The 27,205-nt window shown below is 44.3% G+C and overlaps 1 protein-coding gene across 3 annotated transcripts in view; it reads right to left on the bottom strand.

Annotated features, from left to right (window-relative positions):
* Positions 1–27,205, bottom strand: part of LOC109870799 (unconventional myosin-Ib-like) — a 149,847-nt gene that overhangs the window by 52,257 nt on the left and 70,385 nt on the right. For all 3 annotated transcript variants that reach the window (XM_031806337.1, XM_031806338.1, XM_031806339.1), the window contains exons 4-6: positions 14,940–15,034; positions 4,051–4,155; positions 2,521–2,567 (exon numbers count right to left, since the gene is read on the bottom strand). In XM_031806337.1, the coding sequence (XP_031662197.1) occupies positions 2,521–2,567; positions 4,051–4,155; positions 14,940–15,034 (247 nt within the window). The remainder of the gene's footprint in view (positions 1–2,520; positions 2,568–4,050; positions 4,156–14,939; positions 15,035–27,205) is intronic.

Here is a 27,205-nt window from a genome sequence, read left to right as displayed (position 1 = left end):
ACGAGTCATGGTTTTGTCTCAACAGGGGTGATGGTCGGATTCGTGTTTATCGTTAAGGGAATGAGCAATACACAGAGGCCTGTACTCTGGAGTGGGATCGATTTGGAGGTGGAGGGTCCGTCGTGGTCTGGGGCGGTGTGTCACAGCATCATCGGACTGAGCTTGTCATTGCAGGCAATCTCAACTACAGGGAAGACATCCTCCTCCCTCATGTGGTACCCTTCCTGCAAGCTCACCCTGACATGACCCTCCAGCATGACAATGCCACCAGCCATACTGCTTGTTCTGTGCGTGACTTCCTGCAAGACGGGAATGACAGTGTTCTGCCATGGCCAGCGAATCTCAATCCCATTGAGCACGTCTGGGACCTGTTGGATTGGAGGGTGAGGGCTAGGGCCATTCCCCCAGTAATGTCTGGGAACTTGCAGGTGCCTTGGTGGAAGAGTGGGGTAACATCTCACAGCAAGAACTGGCAAATCTGACACAGTCCCTGAGGAGGATATGCACTGCAGTGCTTAATGCAGCTGGTGGCCACACTAGATACTGACTGTTACTTTTGATTTTGACTCCCCCTTTGTTCAGGGACACATTAGTCACATTTCTGTGGAACTTGTTCAGTTTATGTCTCAGTTGTTGAATCTTGTTATATTCATACAAATATTTACACATGTTAAGTTTGCTGAAAATAAACAGTTGACAGTGAGAGGACGTTTCTTTATATTTATTTTTTGGGGGGGGAATTCCTGTTTTGCATGTAATTTGGCATTAATACGTGTCACAAATCAATTTGCATTTGGTACTTTGGGTCGAGTGTTAGCACCAACTATAAATTGGAGCCATGTCTTTGCAGATGTAAGATGTAACAGCAGCTGTTATCTCCTTCCATCTTCATGATTCCTTGCCATATGGTGTGCCACGGACAAAAGCCTCTTGCAACGTCTGAGTTGGGGGTTTGTTTTGAGCACTCAACTGTACTTTCTTGGGTCTCATCCGTAGACCCTCTCCGTACGGTTTCACATGATTCTTGTGTAGTTGGTAAAAGAGGTTAGTGGTATTTGAGCCTGTTGTCGTGACAAACCTGCGGCATATTTTGCAAAGGACGGTTTTCTGGTCTGTTTCAGACTTGTCATACGCAAATCACGTCCCTGCGATCGAAATAGCCCCTCTTAGGTACGAGCTCCATGTCTCCGTGCTCTGTGTCACATTCACTCTCCTCCATGTTTGTTGGTGTTGCAAATTTCCTTCAACACAGCATGTGTCCAACTGACAAACAACATTGCCGTAAAAAGTGTAATTTGCGACACAACTAAATAAACAATAGAGCATAATATGAAACGATAGACGTTTTTCTGTCATCACACGATATATATCGTCATATCGCCCAGCCCTAGTCAACACAGCGCAGCAAGCCTGAAACCAACCGGACCCTGAACAGCTTCTACCCCCAAGCAATAAGAATGCTAAATAGTAAGTAAATGAAAAACTACCCGGAATACCTGCATTGACCCTTTTTGCACAATATTCTTTTAACTCGTCACATATGCTGCTGTTACTGTTTATCTGTGCCGTTTCCTAGTCACTTTATCCCTACCTATATGTACATTTATTTTTTAAATATTTTATTTAACTAGGCAAGTCAGTTAAGAACAAATTCTTATTTACAAATGACGGCCTACCCCGGCCAAACATTAACCCGGATGGCGCTGGGCCAATTGTGCACCGCTCTATGGAACTACCAATCCCGGCCGGTTGTGATACAGCCTGGAATCAAACCATGGTCTGTAGTGACGCCTCTAGCACAGCGATGCAGTGCCTTAGACCGCATAATGTATCTACCTCAATTATCTCGTACCCCTGCACATGAACTCGGTACTGGTATTCTGTGTAAATAGCAAAGTTATCGTTACTGTGTATTTATTCCTTGTGTTAGAATAGATTTTTTTGACTCTCTCTCGTTTATCTCTGCATTGTTGTGAAGGGCCCGTAAGTAACCATTTAACTGTTAGTCTACACCTGTTGCTGTGAAGGGCCCGTAAGTAACCATTTAACTGTTAGTCTACACCTGTTGCTGTGAAGGGCCCGTAAGTAACCATTTAACAGTTAGTCTACACCTGTTGCTGTGAAGGGCCCGTAAGTAACTATTTAACTGTTAGTCTACACCTGTTGCTGTGAAGGGCCCGTAAGTAACCATTTAACTGTTAGTCTACACCTGTTGTTGTGAAGGGCCCGTAAGTAACCATTTAACTGTTAGTCTACACCTGTTGCTGTGAAGGGCCCGTAAGTAACCATTTAACTGTTAGTCTACACCTGTTGTTGTGAAGGGCCCGTAAGTAACCATTTAACTGTTAGTCTACACCTGTTGTTTACGAAGCATGTGACAAATAAAATTTGATTTGAGGACACCAATCCTCATTGGAGGAGACCATCAGACACTGATTCCTATTGGAGGAGACCATCAAAGCACCGCCAAACTTCACTGTTTGTGTCAGGACAACAAAGAGAGAAAAAGGGAATACTTACAAATCGGGATGAGTTGTCATTTCTCACAGTTTTCGCATTCCCGAAAGCTGAAAAAAAGAACACACATTGGTTAGATAGAGGGCATTCCAAATCAGTAGATAAATATCTAATGTATAACTTCAAATTAGGGAAAGTAATGAAGCAGCCTCACCACTTTCTCTGCTAAATCATAAGCACTAACTCTTTGCATACGGATGGCTTGATATTTCAGTTTAGTATACCCATTTCTAGAAAGTGTCACACCAGCAAAAGCCAATCCTATCCTAGTCCTCATTTATCAGTCAATCATGCAACACTTCATTCAGTCCCATTATGTTATTGGTGGTCTTACTGCTCAACATAGTCTCGCTACATTTAAGTCAGTGGTTCAGTGTGTAAACTGTGCACTACGCATAACACACAATTACCAGAGACCATCAATTATAAGCCTGAAGTATTTTATAGTTAATAATAATAATAAATATTATATTCCATTTAGCAGACGCTTTTATCCAAAGCGACTTAGTCATGCATGCATACATTTTAAGTATGGGTGGTCCCCAGAATCGGACCCACTATCCTGGTGTAGTAAGCACTGTGCTCAACCAACTGAGCTACGAGTCACATTTCTTAAAACAATGACCATTTACCAAACAAACACACAAAAAAACCTGAACAAAGCATACGCTTGCATATTCAGCACTCTATTTTAACTAGGCTAATATTTGTGGGAGCACCAACTACAGTAAAACTGCATTATTCATGTTTTCTACTGCTCTCCAAAACCAGTTTAACCACATTTCACACTAAACAGCATTCATTTGTCATTCAACACACCACCATGTAAAAATCAGGTACGTTGGAAGCCTGAGGGATAGACTAGAGCCTTGTGTAGCAGGATATCTGCTTTGCCTCCCTCCCTCCTCCTCCCTCTCCCGTCAAGGGCCATTACAGCCTGTAGCAGTTAAACTCTCACAGATGTGTTCTGGGCCTGGCTCTATAGCGTAGCAGCTCAGTACTGGGCATCAGTATCCTGGCTTCCTCCTTCATGGGCATTTCCTGTCTACAGACTCCAAATGAAAAACACTGCCGTCTTTGTGCCAGCACCCAAGTATGGAGAGGGTTTTTTCCTTCCTGATGTATTGGACTGGGGATCAGTGAATATTTGAAAGGAGGTAGGGAAATTCTAGAAAGTGTATCATAGTGTGTTGTAGTCAAGGGCAGAGACGAAGAGTGGACAGATGATGCATGTTAGGTAAACTGTAATAAACATCTACATGTTGTAAACTTTGGATCACAGATATTCAAAATGGTGTATAGGGGCCGGTTAGAAATGAACAGTAAACTGAAAGTTGTAATTGTTGACAAAAGCACTCAAGCTCTATGGGTTGACAGACATGTGAGAAAGAGACATACAGGGGGAGAGAGAAATAAAAGTCTTAAAGTGGGTGTGTCCCTCTGATGCCTTGGCCTTGCTGGCTCTGAACCTAAAGCATATGGGAAAGAGAAAAAGGGTGGGGTTGATAAAATGAGTACGGTTAAGACACTCACCCTCCAGCACGGGATTTGACTGCAGCAGCTGCTCCTTCACCTTGTTCACCTCCTGGCCCCTCCCACACACCGCCGCCACATATGACATCACCAGCTTACTGGCCTCTGGATGTTCAGAGAGAGATAGACAGGGTTCTTTTATCAAACATCTGTCTAAATCTAGACATGGCTGAACTGAGGCACACCCCAAAATCCCCCTTACAACAGCACTAACCAGTCTCTCCCTCCACACCCCAAAATCCCCCTTACATCATCCTCCAGAGGCCCTACAGGGATGGGGTCTGGGCCCCTCCCTGGAGAAGAAAACATGATTCACACGGTCCAGAACTACCACCACCCACCACCTTGTTAACTTACAGTTCATTATAACATTGATTATTACAGCAATAATCACCATTAATAGTCCTGATCGCACTAGACACTGGGCACATTATATAGGAGAACTTGTTGAGAGAACTTGTTGGTACCCAGACCAGCTCTTTAAAAATGGCCTGTATGTATGAATAATCGGTTTAGATAATCCTTGGTTTTCCCCAGAATCAATTCCCATGTCAAGATTTTGCCTTTAGCCTAGGCCAGCTTGTGATTCAAATCCATGGGATTTATACGTTTATGTGCATTGATATGATTATGAAATGTTCCTGAATCATCCTCTGTCTGGTCTTGATAGAAATCATCATGATGAAGTTACATGGTTTGTAGTATTAGTCTTATGAAGTCCAGTCATGGTTTGTAGTATTAGTGTAAAGTTCTGTCCAGACTCCAGAACAGCCCTAGTCAATAAGATGACTGTGTCTAGCTGTGACCCCAAAACAGTTTGAGACCTGTCAATCAAACAGAGGAAGAGGATGTGGTGGACAACAGTGGTTCTCTCAGCCCACATATGAACCTGGCTAGTGCCGCTGGTGGATTACTGACACTAAGAGTATAGTTCTGATGAAGGAAGTAAGTATTGAGAGGAGAGCCAAAAAGCAGAGAAGAAAATCTTATTAAGAGGACCTATATGACAACACATATACTATTAATGAGAGAGAGGGTAGAGAGAGGAGCAGAGAATAAGCACAAAAGTTGAATTAAAGGATCATAGACCCTAAAGCAAATCTAGAGGATCATATCAGTAAGAAACCTTATAGTGAATAAGCTAAAAATCACCAATATCATGTGCGGTAATCTCAAAGGTTTCTGATCTGTAACAGCAGTATTTATAACCACCATGACCTTTGAAGACTCAATGCCAAAATAATATCCTTCAGCCATATCTCAGGAATCAGAAGCAAGTGTAACAGTATAGACTTTACGCCCGTCCCCTCGCCCCGACCTGGGCGCGAACCAGGGACGCTCTGCACACGTCAACAGTCACCCTCGAAGCATCGTTACCCATCGCTCCACAAAAGCCGCGGCCCTTGCAGAGCAAGGGGAACCACTACTTCAAGGTCTCAGAGCAAGTGACGTCACCGATTGAAACGCTATTTAGTGCGAACACCGCTAACTAGCTAGCCATTTCACATCTGTTACACATGCATTGTCACCTGTATATTGTCCGATAACAGCTTTGTCGTCACAGCTCTCTCTCTATTCAATGCTACATCAAAGACTAGACCTAGTATAACTAAACATGTTGATACACCCCCTAGGTCAGAGGTATCCTCTGATACGTAGATAGTGACCAATTGTGATTCAGTCATCCACTTATTTACCATCTCACCCCATCAGATATTTCATACAAAGATAATGGTTACATGTTCCCCAAACGTGATGAAAGATTCAGGTGGCTTGAAAGGGAACTAGGCTACTTGTTATTTGGAGAATTGGCAGAGATTTTCGTTTGAGGTAAGGGAGTTTAGATATGCGGAAGTATTACATGGCAGACCCTGTGTGGTCAGAAATGAATCCACTGGTGGTGCAGTCCTACAAGGCAGTACGATACATATAGATACACACACAAAGTATGTGGACAGCCCGGGATTCGGCTATTTCAGCCACACCCATTGCTGACCGGTGTATAAAATTGAGCACACCGTCATGCAATCACCATAGACAAACATTGGCAGTAGAATGGCCTTACTGAAGAGCTGTGACTTTCAACAGGGCAACGTTATAGGGTGCCCCCTTATCAACAAGTCAGTTCGTCAAAGTTCTGCACTACTAGAGTTCACCCGATCAACTGTAAGTGCTGTTATTGTGAAGTGGAAACATCAAGGAGCAACATCGGCTCAGCTGCAAATTGGTAGGCCACACAAGCTCACAGAACAAGAATGCTGAGTGCTGAAGCGAGTAAAAACCATCTGTTCTCGGTTGCAACCCTCATTATCGAGTTCCAAACTGGCTTTGGATGCAACGTCAGCACAAGAAAAGTTCGTCGGGAGCTTCATTAAGCTGGTTTCCATGGCTGAGCAGCAGCACAAGACTAAGATCACCATGTGCAATTCCAAGTGTCGGCTGGAGTGGTGTTGTGAATCACCATCTGGAAGTCCGATGGATGAATCTGGGTTTGGAGGATGCCAGGAGAAAGCTACCTGCCCCAATGCATCGTGCCAACTGTAAAGTTTGGTGGAGGAATACTTTTCTGGGGCTGTTTTTCATGGTTCTGGCTAAGCCCCTTCGTTCAAGTGATTCTGTGCTTCCAACTTTGAGGCAACAGTTAGTGGAAGGCCCTGTTTCAGCATGACAATGCCCCCCCGAGTACAAAGCGAGGTTCATAAAGAAATGGTTTGTCGAGATCAGTGTGGAAGAACTTGACTGGCCTGCACAGAGCCCTGACCTCAACCCCATCAAACACCTTTGGGATGAATTGGAACGCCGACTGCGAGCCAGGCTTAATCGCCCAACATCAGTGCCCGACCTCACTAATGCTTGTGGCTTTATGGAAGCAAGTCCCCGCAGCAATGTTCCAACATCTAGTGGAGTCCTTCCCAGAAGAGTGCTGTCACGCCTTGGTCTTAGTATTTTGTGTTTTCTTTAATTATTTGTTCAGGCCAGGGTGTGACATGGGTTATTGTGTTGTCGTATTGTTTTTTTTTGTAGGCATTGGGATTGTGGTTGATTAGGGGTGTGTCGAGTGTAGGCTTGGCTGCCTGAGGCGGTTCTCGATCAGGGTCAGGTGCTTCTCGTTGCCTCTGATTGGGAACCGTATTTAGGTAGCCTGAGTTCGCTTTGTATTTCGTGGGTGATTGTTCCTGTCTCTGTGTAGTGTTCACCAGATAGGCTGTATTAGGTTTCACGTTCCGTTTGTTGTTTTCATATTTAAAAGTTATTTCATGTATCGTCACTTTTTTCATTAAAGACATGAGTAACCACCACGCTGCATTTCGGTCCGACTCTCTTTCTACAAACGAAGAACGCCGTTACAGAATCACCCACCACACACGGACCGAGCAGTGTGGTAACAGGCAGGAAAAGCGAAAGGAGGACGTTATGGACAGCAATGGCATGGAGTATACGACGTGGGAAGAAATCGACAGGTGGGCGGCCGACCCAGAGAGAGTGCAGGAGCCCGCATGGGATTCGCTTGAGCAGTGCGAAGAAGGCTATAGGCGAATGGAGTCGAAAAGGAAAACACGGCGGCGCAGAGCGAAACCCGAAAGTCACCCCAAAAAGTGTATTGGGGGGGGGCTCAGGGAGAGAGTGGCAGAGTCAGGAGTCAGACCTGAGCCAACTCTCCCTGTTAATCATGAGGAGCAGCGATATAAGGACTTCTGGTCTTGGGAGATGATATTAGATGGAAGAGGACCCTGGGCTCAGCCTGGTGAATATCGCCGCCCCAAGGAGGAAGCAGAGGCAGCAGGAGATAGGAGCCGGCGATACGAGGGAACACGGTTGGCAAGGAAGCCCGAGAAGCAACCCCAAAAATTTTTTGGGGGGGGGGGGCTTACAGGGAGTATGGCTATGCCAGGTAGGAGACCTGCGCAAACTACTGACGGGATCTCATCCCGTCATTAGAGGATGCCTGGATATTTTTAAAAAATGCCTTCCTAACCATCCTAAATAAACATGCCCCATTCAAGAAATTTAGAACCAGGAACAGATATAGCCCTTGGTTCTCCCCAGACCTGACTGCCCTTAACCAACACAAAAACATCCTATGGCGTTCTGCATTAGCATCGAACAGCCCCCGTGATATGCAGCTGTTCAGGGAAGCTAGAAATCATTATACACAGGCAGTTAGAAAAGCCAAGGCTAGCTTTTTCAAGCAGAAATTTGCTTCCTGCAACACTAACTCAAAAAAGTTCTGGGACACTGTAAAGTCCATGGAGAATAAGAACACCTCCTCCCAGCTGCCCACTGCACTGAAGATAGGAAACACTGTCACCACTGATAAATCCACCATAATTGAGAATTTCAATAAGCATTTTTCTACGGCTGGCCATGCTTTCCACCTGGCTACTCCTACCCCGGACAACAGCACTGCACCCCCAACAGCAACTCGCCCAAGCCTTCCCCATTTCTCCTTCTCCCAAATCCATTCAGCTGATGTTCTGAAAGAGCTGCAAAATCTGGACCCCTACAAATCAGCCGGGCTAGACAATCTGGACCCTTTCTTTCTAGAATTATCTGCCGAAATTGTTGCCACCCCTATTACTAGCCTGTTCAACCTCTCTTTCGTGTCGTCTGAGATTCCCAAAGATTGGAAAGCAGCTGCGGTCATCCCCCTCTTCAAAGGGGGGGACACTCTTGACCCAAACTGCTACAGACCTATATCTATCCTACCGTGCCTTTCTAAGGTCTTCGAAAGCCAAGTCAACAAACAGATTACCGACCATTTCGAATCTCACCATACCTTCTCTGCTATGCAATCTGGTTTCAGAGCTGGTCATGGGTGCACCTCAGCCACGCTCAAGGTCCTAAACGATATCTTAACCGCCATCGATAAGAAACATTACTGTGCAGCCGTATTCATTGATCTGGCCAAGGCTTTCGACTCTGTCAATCACCATATCCTCATCGGCAGACTCGACAGCCTTGGTTTCTCAAATGATTGCCTCGCCTGGTTCACCAACTACTTCTCTGATAGAGTTCAGTGTGTCAAATCGGAGGGTCTGCTGTCCGGACCTCTGGCAGTCTCTATGGGGGTGCCACAGGGTTCAATTCTTGGACCGACTCTCTTCTCTGTATACATCAATGAGGTCGCTCTTGCTGCTGGTGAGTCCCTGATCCACCTCTACGCAGACGACACCATTCTGTATACTTCCGGCCCTTCTCTGGACACTGTGTTAACAACCCTCCAGGCAAGCTTCAATGCCATACAACTCTCCTTCCGTGGCCTCCAATTGCTCTTGAATGCAAGTAAAACTAAATGCATGCTCTTCAACCGATCGCTGCCTGCACCTCCCCGCCTGTCCAACATCACTACTCTGGACGGCTCTGACTTAGAATACGTGGACAACTACAAATACTTAGGTGTCTGGTTAGATTGTAAACTCTCCTTCCAGACCCATATCAAACATCTCCAATCCAAAGTTAAATCTAGAATTGGCTTCCTATTTCGCAACAAAGCATCCTTCACTCATGCTGCCAAACATACCCTTGTAAAACTGACCATCCTACCAATCCTCGACTTTGGTGATGTCATTTACAAAATAGCCTCCAATACCCTACTCAACAAATTGGATGCAGTCTATCACAGTGCAATCCGTTTTATCACCAAAGCCCCATATACTACCCACCATTGCGACCTGTACGCTCTCGTTGGCTGGCCCTCGCTTCATACTCGTCGCCAAACCCACTGGCTCCATGTCATCTACAAGACACTGCTAGGTAAAGTCCCCCCTTATCTCAGCTCGCTGGTCACCATAGCATCTCCCACCTGTAGCACACGCTCCAGCAGGTATATCTCTCTAGTCACCCCCAAAACCAATTCTTTCTTTGGCCGCCTCTCCTTCCAGTTCTCTGCTGCCAATGACTGGAACGAACTACAAAAATCTCTGAAACTGGAAACACTTATCTCCCTCACTAGCTTTAAGCACCAACTGTCAGAGCAGCTCACAGATTACTGCACCTGTACATAGCCCACCTATAATTTAGCCCAAACAACTACCTCTTTCCCAACTGTATTTAATTTTAATTAATTTATTTATTTTGCTCCTTTGCACCCCATTATTTTTTTATTTCTACTTTGCACATTCTTCCATTGCAAAACTACCATTCCAGTATTTTACTTGCTATATTGTATTTACTTTGCCATCTTGGCCTTTTTTTGCCTTTACCTCCCTTCTCACCTCATTTGCTCACATTGTATATAGACTTGTTTATACTGCATTATTGACTGTATGTTTGTTTTTACTCCATGTGTAACTCTGTGTCGTTTTATCTGTCGAACTGCTTTGCTTTATCTTGGCCAGGTCGCAATTGTAAATGAGAACTTGTTCTCAACTTGCCTACCTGGTTAAATAAAGGTAAAATAAAATAAAATAAATAAATAAATAAAAAACTCCCTGTGCTTTCCGGTGGGCTAGAGAGACCGGGCAGACACCGTGTTATGCTATGGAGCGCACTGTGTTTCCAGTGCGGGTGCATAGCCCGGTACGGTTCATACCAGCCCTTCGTATTGGCCGGGCTAGAGTGGGCATCGAGCCAGGTAAGCTTGGGCAGGCTCGGTGCTCAATAGCTCCAGTGCGCCTGCACGGTCCGGTCTATCCAGAGCCACCTCCACACACCAGTCCTCCGGTAGCAGCTCCCCGCACCAGGCTTCCTGTGCGTGTCCTCGCTCCAGTATCACCAGTTCCCGCACCACGCATCAGGCCTACAGTGCGCCTCGCCTCTCCTGCTCTGTCGGAGTCTCCCGCCTGTTCAGCACAGCCAGAGCCTTCCTTCCCTCCTGCGCTGTCGGAGTCTCCCGCCTGTTCAGCGCAGCCAGCGTTTTCCTCCTCTCCTGCGCTGTCGGAGTCTCCCGCCTGTTCAGCGCAGCCAGCGTTTTCCTCCTCTCCTGCGCTGCCGGAGCCTCCTGCCTGTTTGAAGCAGCCTGAGCTGCCAGTCTGCAAGGAGCTGTCAGCCTGCATGGAGCAGTCAGAGCTGCCAGTCTGCAAGGAGCCGCCAGTCTGCAGGGAGCCGCCAGTCTGCAAGGAGCCGCCAGTCTGCAAGGAGCCGCCAGTCTGCAAGGAGCCGCCAGTCTGCAAGGAGCCGCCAGTCTGCAAGGAGCCGCCAGTCTGCAAGGAGCCGCCAGTCTGCAAGGAGCTGCCAGTCTGCAAGGAGCTGCCAGTCTGCATGGAGCAGTCAGAGCTGTCAGTCTGCAAGGAGCTGCCAGTCTGCAGGGAGCTGCCAGTCTGCAAGGAGCTGTCAGTCTGCAAGGAGCTGCCAGCCTGCATGGAGCAGTCAGAGCTGTCAGTCTGCAAGGAGCTGCCAGTCTGCAGGGAGCTGTCAGTCTGCAAGGAGCTGTCAGTCTGCATGGAGCTGCCAGTCTGCATGGAGCTGTCAGCCTGCATGAAGCAGCCAGAACTGCCAGTCTGCAGGGAGCTGTCAGTCTGCAAGGAGCTGCCAGTCTGCAAGGAGCTGCCAGTCTGCAAAGAGCTGCCAGTCTGCAAAGAGCTGCCAGTCTGCAAAGAGCTGTCAGCCTGCATGGAGCAGTCAGAGCTGTCAGTCTGCAGGGAGCTGTCAGTCTGCAAGGAGCGGTCAGTCTGCAAGGAGCTGTCAGTCTGCAAGGAGCTGTCAGCCTGCATGGAGCAGTCAGAGCTGTCAGTCTGCATAGAACAGCTAGATCCGCCAGTCAACCAGAATCTTCCAGATCTGCTAGTCAACCAGAATCTTCCAGATCTGCTAGTCAACCTGAATCTTCCAGAGCCAGCCAGCCAGGATCTACCGGAGCCTACTACCTACCTGGGCTTCCTCTCAGTTCCGGGCTGCCCCTCAGTTCCGGGCTGCCCCTCAGTTCCGGGCTGCCCCTCAGTTCCGGGCTGCCCCTCAGTTCCGGGCTGCCCCTCAGTTCCGGGCTGCCCCTCAGTTCCGGGCTGCCCCTCAGTTCCGGGCTGCCCCTCAGTTCCGGGCTGCCCCTCAGTTCCGGGCTGCCCCTCAGTTCCGGGCTGCCCCTCAGTTCCGGGCTGCCCCTCAGTTCCGGGCTGCCCCTCAGTTCCGGGCTGCCCCTCAGTTCCGGGCTGCCCCTCAGTTCCGGGCTGCCCCTCAGTTCCGGGCTGCCCCTCAGTCCCGGGCTGCCCCTCAGTCCCGGGCTGCCCCTCAGTCCCGGGCTGCCCCTCAGTCCCGAGATGCCCCTCAGTCCCGAGATGCCCCTCAGTCACGAGATGCCCCTCAGTCACGAGCTGCTCCTCAGTTCTGTGGGGTTCTGGGTGAGGACTATTAGGCCATGGGCGGCGGCGAGGGTGGAAATGAGAAAGCGTTAGGTCAGAGGCAGAAAAGTAGGAAACTCGAGAGTAACAGCAGGGCAAAATGTTGTGAGGTTACAGTACGTGAAGTGAATGTTATGTGAAGTAATCCCATGTGGCTCAGTTGGAAGAGCATTGCGCTTGCAATGCCAGGGTTGTGGATTCGATTCAATATGGGGGACGGGTATGGAACAAAAGTATGAAAACGTATGCACTCACTACTTTAAGTCGCTCTGGAAAAGAGAGTCTGCTAAATGACTCAAATGTAAATGTCAATTGGCTTTAGATAGTTTTGGTAAAAGAGTAACACAAAACCACCAACAAAAGAGAATGTAATTTTAACTGATATCAGGAGAAGGACACGGTGTGATAGTGATATCATCCCATATAGGGAGCAGGGGGACGCTTCCGTCAATTCAATATGGCCATCACCTGGAGAAAAAACATTCTCTGCCAAAGTAGTGTTTAACAACTAGCCAGTAAATACCATTCCATGTGTGATTTCTTACAGCGAATCTTCCCCTACAGAACACTTTCCAAGATTAAACACCGACAGCACACACCATGACAAAATTAAAATAATAATCCAGAGCCGTCACGGTTTGTTCCTAGCGTTTCGTCTGACCTTCATTTTATCGTCAACATTTGTTTCCATTAGTCAGCCCCTTTAGTCTTTACACTCAGTTGTTTTGCCTGCATGTACACCTACTGTTTCAGGTACAAACATGACTTTGGCTTTCCCATAACAAATCTTGCCCCAGCTCTGCTCTGGCAGAAGGTAGGTTTATCTAACTCTGATCTAAATCCAACATGTTGTTGTGGTTACTGCTGCCTGCCTGCCCCTATTATCCATTTGCCCTCAGCTACAAGTCTCAGTTCGTTCTACAGACAGAACAGAATGTACTAGAACAATGCAAACAGAACACAGGCCTACAAGGTTAAGCTAGCAGTCTCAAGATCAGTAAACCCTTGTGTGATACATTCAAAATAATCCACAACAAATGGCTTCAGAAAGTATTCATACCCCTTGAAGTATGACACATTTAGCTGTTACAGTCAATTCAACATACATTAAATAATATCCCATAATGACAAAGTGATAACATGTTTTTTTAAAGAAACACAGAAATCTAACGTACATAAGTATTCACACCCCTGAGTCAATACATCTTAGACTCAACCAGAAAGATCAAAGCTGACTCTAAGAGCTTCACACACCTTGATTGTCATACAAATACTGACCATTTAAAAAATAAAAACCACTATATTATATTCAAGCTCTGTCAAATGGGTTGTTAATCATTGCTAGACAAACATTTTCAAGTCTAGCCATATATTTTCAAGCAGATTTAAGTCAACACTGTAATTAGGCCCCTGTCACCTTGGTAAGCAACTTTGGCCTCGAGTGTTTGGCCTCAAGTATTAGGTTATTTTGGCCTTGAGTGTTTTTTTCCTGCTGAAAGGGGATTTCATCTCCCAGTCTGGTGAAAAGCAGACTAAACCAGGTTTTCCTCTAGGATTTTGCCTGTGCTTAGCCCCATTCCATACATGTTTTTTAATCATTAACAATTACAAGCATACCCATGACATGATGCAGCCAACACCATGTTTGAAAATATGGAGAGTGGTACACAGTAATGTGTTTTATATGATTTGCCCCAAACATAACACTGTATTCAGGACAAAAAGTGAATTGCTTTGCCACCTTCTTTGCAGTATTACTTTAGTGCCTCATTGCAAACAGGATGCATGATTTGGAATATATTTATTCTGCACAGGCTTCCTTTTCACCCTGTCATTTAGGTTAGTAATGTGGAGTAAATACAATGTTGTTGATCCATCCTTAGTTTTCTCCTATCACAGGCATTAAACTCTAACTGTTTTAAAGGCAACATTGGCTTCATGGTGAAATCCCTGAGTGGTTTCCATCCTGTCCGGCAACTTTGTAGTGACTGGGTGTATTGATACAACAGCCAAAGTGTAATGAGTAACTTCACCATGCTCGGAGGGATATTCAATGTCGGCTTTTAATTTTTTTCCCCCATCTACTAATTGGTGTCCTTCTTTGTGAGGCATTTGAAAACCTCCCTGGTCTTTGCAACTTATTATCTGACTTATGCACAGTTTTACTCCTGAACTTATTTATGCTTGACTTAACAAAGGGATTGAATACTTATTGACTCAAGGCATTTCAGCTTTTCATTTCTAATTAATTTGTAAACATTTCGAAAAACATAATTGCACTGACATTATGGGGTATTGTGTGTAGGCCAGTGACAAGAAAAATCCCTTTTCAACTTAGGCTGTAACGCAAGAAAAATGTCGAAAAAAGTCAAGGTGTGAATACTTCCTGAAGGCACTGTAAATGTTGATGTATTGGTATTATTTTTTGTAAAGAAGTGTTACAATACAACTGATTCATTCATGTACTGCAATTAAAGGCGTAAGAACAAACATTTGACCATGCTTAGTGGTTCTGTGACTCCGCCCACAAAATGTAACTTATACAGTTAGTTAACTTGAACTAATTCCTCTCAAAATTAGCCCATAAAAGCGTGTTTGATACAGGACTGGGCTCACCGGTCTTTCCAGCTCCACTCTCTCCTGTGATGAGGATACACTGGTCTTTATCCTGGTCCCTCAGAGAACGGTAGGCCTCGTCTGCCAGGGCATAGCTGCAACACAACAAGGATATACACATTCACATTAATTCATAGTCCACAAACACATTGGATATTCAATTGCATCACAGGTCCATCATCTCCAGGCAACTTAAACACGTCCATTCCTATATTTTCTATCATCCAAGCTTGTTCTATTGTATACACCAACACCGATTCCACTAATTACAGGCTTGTTAAGTTTAATAGTTGAATCCAATGTATTCAACTTTGTTCCTAAGACAATCTAGATTGCCTTGTTATCCCTCTATAGCTACACTGACAGTGAGCACACACAACCACACACACACACACACACACACACACACACACACACACACACGTGTTTTTCTTTATTTGTACTATTTTCTTCGCTGTTGAATAATAGTGAAGACATCAAAACTATGAAAAAACACACGACAGCTTTGCACACTATTGGCATTCTCTCAACTAGCTTCATAAGGTAGTCAACTGGAATGCATTTCAATTAACAGGTGTGGCTTGTTAAAAGATCATTTGTGGAATTAATTTCCTTCTTAATGCGTTTGAGCCAATCAGTTGTGTTGTGACAAGGTAGGGGTGGTATACAGAAGATAGCCCTATTTGGTATAAAGTCCATATCATTGCAAGAACAGCTCAAATAAGCAAAGAGAAACAACAGTCCATCATTACTTTAAGACATGAAGGTCAGTCAATCCAAGAAATCTAAAATTTTGAAAGTTTCTCCAAGTGCAGTCGCAAAAACCATTAAGCACTATGAGGAAACTGGCTCTCATGAGGGCCGCCACAAGAAAAGATGACCCAGAGTTACCTCTGGAACTTAACTCTGCAGCAGAGTTACCAGCCTCAGAGTGCAGCCCAAATAAATGCTAGAGTTCAAGTAACAGACAACTCAACATCAACTGTTCAGAGGAAACTGCGTTAAGCAGGCCTTCATGGTTGTCATGACGTGGCCCTCTGTGGGTACAGCGAGCACCATCCCCCTTTCTCTGCATCATCCCTCTCTCACCACCTCTCACTCTTCTCCCTACACCCAGGATCTGTTAGGCGGGTCATAAATTCCTAGAGGAGTTTCCCTCCTCATGGCCAGACAGTATAGAGAAAGTGAGTTTCACAGGAAAACAAAGGAACCTCTTCCACATCACAGAACTTGAGAAGTGAACAATGCCTATGTTTTGGAGAGTGTGTACACGGTCGGGGAAGAATCCAGCTATGACCGGTCCATTTCGTTTAATGTTTGTGAAATTCATGAGCCAATACAGCCACATTACCATAACACTGTTTATACAAGAGTCTCAGTTGTAAGGCTTGCATCTAATTGTTGTATAAAATGAATGAGTAAATTATGTAATGTGATTATAAACTGTTTAATGAAAGAAACTCCAATTCCATTTCAATGGTTATAATTATCAACTTTGTAGTGTCTTTTCACACCCTTGTCAGTCCCTTTGTCTACCAAGCTGTGATACCAGTTTAGCCCACTAGGGCACATCCCCTATCATTTCCTTGTAACCATATCTACTTTGTTTGTTTGTTTGTTTGTGTGTGCATTTCTGTGATTATTTAGTTGGTTAATAAATAAATGATTGAGACAATTGATGTATGGATAGATTAGTGAAGACTGGGTTCGTGCAGATAACCAACAATTTACGACATTTGGAATGAGACTAACGTGATGTAAAGAATAATTCATTAATTAGAACACTAATTGATCAGATATTAAAATATCTGAACGTTATTAGGAGAATTATAACTCTGTAATCGGAATATTTTCCTTGGTGCCCCGACATCCTAGTTAATGACATTTACATGATGAATAATCACGTAATAATAATAATTACAGAGAATTGATTTGATAAACTAACAGTCTTCAGTTTTAATGATCCCAAAGACATGACATAGTCGAATTGCTGCAAGGCCACCAATAATAAGAGACTTGCTTGGGCAAAAAACGCAAGCAATGGACATTAGACTAGTGGAAATCTGTCCTTTGGTTTGATGAGTAGAAACTAGATTTTTGGTTCTAACCCCTGTGTCTTTGTGACAGGCAGAATATGTGAATGGATGATCTCTGCATGTGTGGTTCCCACAGTGAAGCATGGAGGAGGTGTGATGGTGCTTTGCTGGTGACACGGAGTGATTTATTTAGAATTCAAGGCACACTTAACCAGCATGGCTACCACAGCATTCTGCAGCAATACGCCATACCATCTGGTTTGCGCTCAGTGGGAGTATAATTTGATTGTCCTTTTGATAATGACCCAACACACACCTCCAGGCTTTGTAAGGGCTACTTCACCAAGAAGGAGAGTGAGAGAGTGCTGCATCAGATGACCTGGCCTCCACAATCACCCGACCTCAAACCAATTGAGATGGTTTGGGATAAGTTGGACAGCAGATTGAAGGAAAAGCAGCCAACAGGTGCTCAGCATATGTGGGAACTCCTTCAAGAAAAAGCATTCCCCATAAAGCTGGTTGAGAGAATGCCAAGAGTGTGCAAAGCTGTCACCAAGGCAAAGGGTGACGACTTTGAAGAATCTAAAATACATTTTGATTTGTTTAACACTTTTGTGGTTACTACATTATTCCATATGTGTTGTTTCATAGTTGATACATACAGTGAATATATAGATGACTGACAAACTGTGGGCCCGGCCACGTGCTTACTGATCAATGACGCGTTGCATCCCAGATCTAGGTCTGAATCTAGGTTGCATCGCATCTGTGGAGAAATCTGATGTTTGGATATCATGGAGCATCATCATGCGGATACATTTGCTCACTTCGCTACATGTATGGTATTGGCACTGTCGTATTGACCAGGTTGAATTTAGTCACTTTGCTCTGCTTAGTTAGGCAGTGTCCGATTGATGAATGTATTTACAGCAGGATCACCCAAACTAAACTCTGATTAAAAAACAAAGATCTTCTGTGAGTGAAATGCTGGATGCTTTCAGCCACAGTAAGTGGTATGTGTGGAAAATTGACAAGGAGCCAAGCAAGACATTTTGATTATCTTTGCTTAATGACAGCAATCCTATTAAGCAGACACAGTTTAGTGGAAATCAGTCACAAGCAAAGCTTCCATTGAGAGGCAATGAAACTTGAATGGTCCATTTTGCATAAGCCTAAATGGTATTATCCTCAATATCATAAAGGGGAAGCTGGTCTAAATGAATGGGGTATAATGAACCTCAGCCATTGTACATACATACCAGGACAGTGACACAATGGGAAAGTGGGACAGTATAGCATACTCATTGGATTCCCCCTAACAATGATGGGATTGTCATTGTCCTGCTCTGATGCTGAAGTATCAAGAGTGTGTGGTGGGGTGTGTGTGCGTCCGTGCGTAGGGGTGGCACAGTCTGGCAAGCAAGCAACACTACACAGATTTGATGACGGCTGACTGGGTGTTACAATGGTCTATACTTGAAATTGGGTGAGACCAATGTAGGAGTTTCCCTATTGGTTGAGGCCATAGTTCTTTACAGATCACACTTATCATTTAAACAGTTATCTATTCTACAGTTGTGTTATAGTAGCAGTGTTCCAAACTCTCCCTAACCAGCCCACCAGACTCCAAATTAGCCTGGCAAGCCTGCAAGCTCTCCCAGCTCCCATTTTCCTCTGTCTGTACTTTTCTACATTACTCAGGAATTTTCCAGAGCCACCACTAATAATAGCCCTGATTGTGGAGGAACTGTTGCATGTAGTTTCCCTTTTGCCTGCCCCCCACATCACCTTCATATATCAAGAAAATATCGCAATGGTTTCTTGTTAAAAGGCAAGATAGCTCCGACATGTCTCCTCTCCACTATGGCAATGGACTAAACCGGAGGAGACTCCAGGTCCAAACTCTAAATGAATATGGTTAATGTCAAATGTGTTATACTCCGCATCCATCCCTGGTCCCAATGGTTGACAGTAACAAAAACACAGGCTGTCAACTACATAGAATTTATGATTATATTTATGGTCTACAATATCCTTGAAAAGTCACTAATGATTACATTGACAGCCATATGAACCCAAACATATAGGCTAGTGCTAGAGGTAATTTTGAATGTAGTCATCAAGACGGCCTTTCTCCCAAGTGTCTAATTTTAGTAGCACGTCCTGACCTCACCCCCCCCCCCCCCTCCCCAAGGGGGATTGTGGGTATTCTCTAGTCTCAACGATGTGAGAAATGTTATTAACCAATTACATGACCATTAAGATCTTTCACACGCCACAATCAAAGCCCAAGACCCACAGCAGCTCAACATATTTTAGTCAGACAATAGGTTTACATTAGGTACATTATCACATTATGTTGGCTTAAAATGATTTAGACCTTGGAGATTACATCTATGACAAACTAGAATCTATGAAATCGTATTTACGATCAGATTTATAACATACCCTATGTAACAGAGATCCTTAGGGAGAGCAACATAACTTGCATAATCACAAAAGGCTGAACCACTGCTGAAGTGCTTTGTGCACTGATTGACTTGACTGCTAGCTTAGCAGACTGCCGTGAGAAGGAGAGACAGATAAATGCACGCCAGGCCACAGTAAAAAGTTGACGCTGCATCCTGCCAGGCTAGCTCATAGAGATCTGGGTTCCACACCATCAGTGTTCTGGGCCAAGACCCGGTCCAAGGACGGGCAGCCGCAACCCAGCACTAACCCAGCCAGCCTAAGCACTAACCTAGCCAGCCTGAGCCCAGTTTAGCCCAAATCCATCCCTACCCAGCCACTAGGTTCACGCCACTTACGGGAATCATGGGAGGGAAGTTAGGACATGGGACATTATGTCATTGTTGAAATGTGCAGGGCACCACGACCACAGCAGATGTCTGCGCTTTGTGAAAACAGCCTGGCCGCTCAACATGAGCCAGACAAAAGACAAGCATCACACAATTACCCTGGCCTGAGAGGGGTTGGGCTAGGGGTGGGGGGGCTAATCTAGCCTGAGAGGGGGTTGGGGGTTAGTAGAGGAGGGCTAGTAGAGGAGGGCTAGTAGGGGAGGAGCAGGGGTGGTGGGAGGGAGGTCCCCTGCTAGGAAATGTGCCAAATGATAAGCTGACACACACAAACACAACATGGCCACGAGCATTCCTCCATTATGAAGTTGAACAGGTCAAATGAATTTGAAAGGGCCAATCACAATATGAATAGACCTGCAAGCTGGTGCATGGAGCACTAGGAGGATCCCAACAGAGACAAAGGAAAACCAGTAAAACTCCCATCTCTATTTCTGTATGGCAAGGTAAGGAATGGGGCAACACAAAGACATGGTAGCAACTTGTTTGTTACTCTTGCTCTCCCGAAAGTCAAAGCATCTCAACACTCAAGGCTTAAAGGGCAAGACAAGGAAACTCAATCTGTCCTGGCTATCCTCACCCAGCAATGTCCAGGCCACACCCAGAGACAAAAGGAGAACAAAAAAAGAAAAAAAGGAATTAAATCAGACCATCTGCTTGGCCACAGCATCGTGTAATCACCAAAACCATGAAAGAGAGAAAGAATGCCAAATTGATCCACCATATGCCAAATAGAAGTTGCCATTTATAGGCTACAGACCAGGACTTCTTATATCAGTGTGGAAATTATGACAAAGCACCCAATGCACATGAAAATGTAGCAGCGAACCAAAAGCCAGTAAGCCAAAGGCCCTAATGCCCCCTGGTCCGACTGGGGTCTCAGAGAGGGGGATAGGGAGAGAGAGGTGGGGCAGTAGGGTGGAGTGATGCCTGGCACACCCTGATCACACACATATCCACAGCAGAAGACCACAGCGGTATATTTGTGCGTCCTCGTGGCAGCAGTGGGATGCAAAGCCAAACTGGCATGAGGCAAGCGGCAGAAAATAGCCATTCAACCTTGCTACTCCAAACCCTGAGAACGAGGGAGGAAGGGAGGGGAGGGAGGGAGGGATCTGCGATCTGTAACCTGCTGCATCCGAAAGGGATGGATGTAATTTGTCTCAACGCAGAGTCCAATTCTTCAGCAGACATGATTCCTAGTTGGCATAAAGTCAGTGCTGAAACCATGGCCCACTCAGCTAAATGAGGAATGACAGATCTTCCCTCAACCAACTGTAGATTTTCATTTTGATATTGAGACGCTAAAAACTGTTTAGGACTATATCTACATAGCTGTTTGCGCAGTGTTCACTGTTCCACTCTCAATGGAAGCGCTCTTATATCTAGGTAATTACACAGTATTTCAAGTACTTAAAGTTTTCCAGCAGCCTGATGTTATTAAAATAACTACACTTCCATGGCTCCTTTATGACAGCTAGCCAAGGTTGTAAGGAAGTTCTGTCATACAATAGCCTCTCATCCAGCCCAGCGAGTGGCTCTCCAGCAAGAGGCAGGCTGCTGGTTCCAGGATATCCGTGTCTTATACTGATTGAGCCACAGAGGAAGCTAACCTTCCCGGCTGTAGTCACAGGTCTAAGTGTCATTAATGTGACCACTGTGGCAGCCTCAGACATGAATCAAACAATGGGGCCAGAGTCACAACCGGCTACTGAAATTCAGAATAGCCTAACAAAAACAAAACGCAGGTGCTGTCAGCAAGGGCTACTACCAGGAAGGAGGTGTGAGCCAGCTACGGCCAGGGTCTTCGTTCAGTTTAGACACTTGGGCCATGTGAGTATCTGACACTGTGGCTGCTACAGACATTTGACAGTCATCTATCCAGAGCAGCAGCAGAATAATTGTACTTACACAGCAGGAGGATGTCATCACAGGACCGTTTGCGTGTGGTGGGTGTGTGTGTCCGAGTCCTTGTGTGTATTTTTATATAACCCTTTTCACCAGGTGCTATATGGGATTATTAGAACCCATCTCATCCATCTACAGTCAGGATAGAAGGCCAGTATTCACATTAGGGCTGACCGCAAATAGTCGACTGGTTAATTGTTTGGTCGATAGGCTGTTGGTCAACCAATATTATTTAGTCGAGCAGTAGCAAATACATATATACACATATATCTTATTTTTTAATGGCACAAGAGACACCTGTCTGATTTGAGCCAATCTCAGTGAACTAATCTATTGGGCAAGCCGGGTAGATGACAGAGTCCAAGAAGAAGGGGAGAAGGGGAGTGTGGATAAAATGCACATCTCTCCAGAATGTGTTCTCTCCTGCCAATTTGTGCACATTCATTGTTTCACAACGTAAATTGTGTGATTTTTTTGCCTTGATTGTTTGTGTTTATCAATTCCCCATTACATACAGTTGATGTCGGAAGCTTACATACACTTAGGTTGGAGTCATTAAAACTCGTTTTTCAACCACTCCACAAATTCCTTGTTAACAAACTATAGTTTTGGCAAGTTGGATAGGACATCTACTTTAAGCATGATAAGTCATTTTTCCAACAATTGTCAGACAGATAATTTAACTTATAATTCACAATTCCAGTGGGTCAGAAGTTACCATACTTGAATGTGCCTTTAAACAGCTTGGAAAATTCCAGAAAATGATGTCATGGCTTTAGAAGCTTCTGATAGGCTAATTGACATCATTTGAGTCAATTGGAGGTGTACCTGTGGATGTATTTCAAGGCCTTCCTTCAAACTCAGTGCCTCTGTGTGACATCATGAGAAAATCAAAAGAAATCAGCCAAGACCTCAGGAAAAAAAAAGTGTAGACCTCCACAAGTCTGGTTCATCCTTGGGAGCAATTTCCAAACGCCTGAAGGTACCACGTTCATCTGTACAAACACAATGGGGCCACGCAGATGTCATACCGCTCAGGAAGGAGACGCGTTCTGTCTCCTAGAGATGAACGTACTTTGTTGCGAAAAGTGCAAATCAATCCCAGAGCTCTGTATGCAACTGGTTCACCTCTAACGCTCACAGGCAATGTGTATTGGAAGATATTTCTGAATGTTCCAGACATGCTTTATCTACTCATTTGCTGGATGCAGAGTTCAAGTTAGGGTCAAGCAAATCATAGAGAAAGCAGGCCATTGCAAGCATCAATGATGGGTGGTCGAATGTTCGTGGCCAAGGAATAATTAACTACTTCATCTCCACCCCTCAACCAGCATTCTACAAGAGCACAGACACAAGGGACAACAGACACACTAGTCTCTACATTGCAGATGAGCTGAAGGCAGTAAATGACCTTAGACCACAGAAGGTATTTGCACTGGTGACAGACAGTGCTGCGACCATGAAGGCTGCTGGTACAGCAACTGCTCTGCCCACAAATGTAAGACACTTTAATAATTAAACATTGGATGTAATAAATGTCACTTTAAACAATGCCACTTTATATAAATGTTTACATACCCTACATTACTCATCTCATATGTATATACTGTACTCTATACCATCTACTGCATCTTGCCTATGCCGTTCGGCCATCGCTTATCCATATATTTCTATGTACATATTTTTATTCATTCCTTTATACACACACACAAGTGTAAGGTAGTTGTTGTGAAATGGTTAGGTTAGTTGTTAGATATTACTGAATGGTCAGAACTAGAAGCACAAGCACTTCGCTACACTCGCATTAACATCTGCTAACCATGTGTATGTGACCAATAAAATTGGATTTGATATGAATTCCCATATATTCCCGTTAATTCCGATGGAAAGTTTCCACCTCTGAATATTCCAAAACGTGCAACCCTCATTTCTAGTCCTCTATGGATTGGGATTATGGTTAATTGATTAGCTATCATGTCTAAACAAAATATCCACTTAGCCAGATGATGACCCATCAATTTAGCCAGGTGTCCCCTACGGTGATTACGACCATTATTGTATAATAATGCAAAAATATTTGTGTCTGGAATATATCTTTCAGCATCAGTATTACACGCCCGGCTCTCCTCAACCAGTCATACAAGGATAAAGGTCTAATGCCTCTCCCATCAAAAAGAGAGCTGGCCAAAACAAGCACAGGTTACACCTGAAGCATGAGGACTTGCAGCGAGTTGTGAACTTCAACAACTACGCAGAAGATAATGCAATATTATTACCAGGACACCACCCAGGACACTAACACTTTGGTGTTAAGCTGCTGCCCACCCATGTGACAAAAGCAGCGGTGTGGCGTCTCCACAAGGAATCGATAACACTTGGTATGTAAAGCATAAACATATTTTGATGATTTAATATACCTCAAACATGATTGACACTACGTTTATTGATTTCACATCATTTTTGCATTTTCCAGAGTTATGTGTAGTCTGGCTGTCTTCCCACAGGAATCTACAGAGAAAATTGCTGCCACACATCTCAAGCACTAAGCCCAGGTACGACCCATGCTGGAAGTGCCAGAGGAACAACTATCAGGTCTTCAAATCTGCCAGAAGCTGTTAAATCAGCCAAGCTGAAAAGCAAGAACAGCATCTCCTGCTTATTCAGAGTGAGCGGTCTGTCTACCAGAAGATGGTTGCTGACTGCAAGACCACCTTGTCAAGCCAGGAAGTTGTCTCTGGGGGACCCTACTGAACCAGCAGGCAAAGACATCAGGATGCATTACAGCTTTGATTTTGTAAGCAACTTTTCCTCCTTTACACTGATTAAGGATATATATAGTACCAGTCAAAAGTTTGGACACACCTACTCATTCAAAGGATTCTTTATTTAGACTATTTTAGAATAATAGCGAAGACATCAAAACTATGAAATAACACAGAGTCATGTAGTAACCAAAAAATGTGTCAAACAAATCAACATATATTTGCCACCCTTTGCCTTGATGACAGCTTTGCACTCTTGGCATTCTCTCAACCAGCTTCATGAAGAATGCTTTTCCAACAGTCTTGAAGGAGTTCCTATGTATGCTGAGCGATTGTTGGCTAGTTTTCCTTCACTCTGCGGTCCAAATCATCCCAAACCATCTCATTTAGGTTGAAGTCGGGTGATTGTGGAGGCCAAATCATCTGATGCAGCACTCCCTCACTCTCCTTCTTGGTCAAATAGCCCTTACACAGCCCAGAGGTATGTTTTGGGTCATTGTCCTGTTGAAAAACAAATAATTCCCACTAAGCGTAAATCAGATGGGATGGCGTATCACTACCTATTTTTAATATTTCTACTATGGAAGTAACCATTTTCCCTGTACCGTTTACACCTCATGTAGAGACCATGGTACTTAGCAACATGTGGCTGGGGGTTATAGCATTTCTTTCACATGACCCATCAAATTTAGACAAGTGTGTCTGGTTAAGTGTCATGTAATATTTATAAAATATTTATCTGGACACTGTTTACCTGGAATTTTTCTTAAAGAGATGGGTGGAGCTAAGAGGGTTTGAACGATGCTGAATGGGTGTAGACGAAGAGCACTCCAATAGTTGTACCAAAACATTCAAAAGGGTATTTTCTAAAAAAGTGGGGTTACAAGTTTATCAACTTTCAAAGCGGAATTACTTTTCCATGGTTCCTCAAATGCAGTGTATGATATACCATTGTGTAGCTCCGTCTCTCTACTTTGACCCAATGTAAAAAATACAATAAAAAAAACGATTTCAAACATAAGACCGAATCAAGGTGGTTGCTCAAGTTAGTGAGAAATCCTCCTTTGCCAAGACAATCCATCCACCTGACAGATGTGGCATATCAAGAATATGATCATTACACAGGTGCACCTTGTGCTGGGGACAAAAGGCCACTCTAAAATGTGCAATTTTGTCACAACACAATGCCATGTCTCAAGTTTTGATTTGCAATTGGCATGCTGATTTCAGGAATGTCCACCAGAGCTGTTGCCAGATAATTTAACATTTTAATTTCTCTACCATAAGCCTCATCCAACACTGTTTTAGAGAATTAGGCAGACGTCCAACCGGCCTCACAACCGCCCAGAACTTCCACATCTGACTTCACCTGCGAGATCGGAGACCAGCCACCCGGACAGCTGATGAAACTGATGAGTATTTGTGTCTTTAATAAAGCGCTTTTGTGGGGGGGGAATTATTTTGATTGGCAGGGCCTCGCTCCCTAGTGGTGGGCCTATGCCCTCCCAGGCCCAACCATGGCCCAGTCATGTGAAATTCAAAGATTAGGGCCTAATTTATTTATTTTAATTGACTGATTTACTTATAAATTGTAACTCAGTAAAATTGTTGCATGTTGAGTATATTTTTGTTCAGTAAATTATTATTCCAGTCTTTTACCATTCTCATTGTCAGAGTGGACAAGTTGTTTGCAGAGCGCACAACCTATGCTACACTTGTGAGAAACAAGTTGGTTTATTTCATTCCATTTCCGAGTTGACAATTTAGTCACTCTTTAGTTTGGAGCGCTACTGTCAATGTTGAGTAAGGACGCGCACCTATTTACGCATAGAAGTTGGCCTATAGGCTATCTGGCTTGCGAGCAAAGGTAGCATTATAAAATGTGCCCATTTGGGGATCTGATAGTATTTCTAATTGGATTAATGCACCACCACTAATGAGCTGTGGAGCTTCTCAAAGGAATGTTTGCTTCACCTCAAACAGCAAGAAAGCGAAGTCAGTTTTAAGTCATTGAAAGTAATAGTAGTTCCTAATTGTATTAGAAAAATATGTTCAACTCTCTCCCTTACGATAACCAGCACAGCGTGAAAGGGAAAAATATCATTCCCTGATCCTGTGGAAACGTCATAAAACAAGTCTACCTGATGAGCTCTTATTACTTGGGCAAAATAGTCTACAGCTGTGTCTGTCCCGAGCTTACTGCTGCAGGAAACTGAGGGCCTAGAATATTTTATACAATGTTGCAAGTGCAAGCGTTGAGCTGAACCCAAGTTAATACAATGTTTCAAGTTTGTTGCAGACAGGCCATGCACAGCCAATGTGATTTATCAGATATCCAGATTTAAAAATATATATTTTCTACTTGCAGGCTGCAATGTTTTTATTCCTTTGCTTTATTTAGGCTATTTTTATATAGTTGGCAATAGACGTAACTTTCAGGTTTGTATCATTCATTTAACCACATGCCAAGGATTGAGTTACGAATATGTTATTATATATTAAATGAAACAGTTGCATGAAAATGTGCATATGAAAACCATAACTGGCAGATCAGTAGATATTGTGTTATAAATTAGCATTCCACATGACAAAAAGGTTGCCGACTCCTTGTGTAGCCAATTACCAGCAACTTTGGCAGAGTAATGGCAGAATCTGCGAAAGCCAGCAGGTGTGGGATGAGGCTGGTTGGACCAGGTTACGGTTTG

Source organism: Oncorhynchus kisutch, linkage group LG26 (genome assembly GCF_002021735.2).
Source record: "Oncorhynchus kisutch isolate 150728-3 linkage group LG26, Okis_V2, whole genome shotgun sequence".
NCBI lineage: Eukaryota > Metazoa > Chordata > Actinopteri > Salmoniformes > Salmonidae > Oncorhynchus > Oncorhynchus kisutch.
This window is presented reverse-complemented; position numbering and strand designations above follow the sequence as displayed.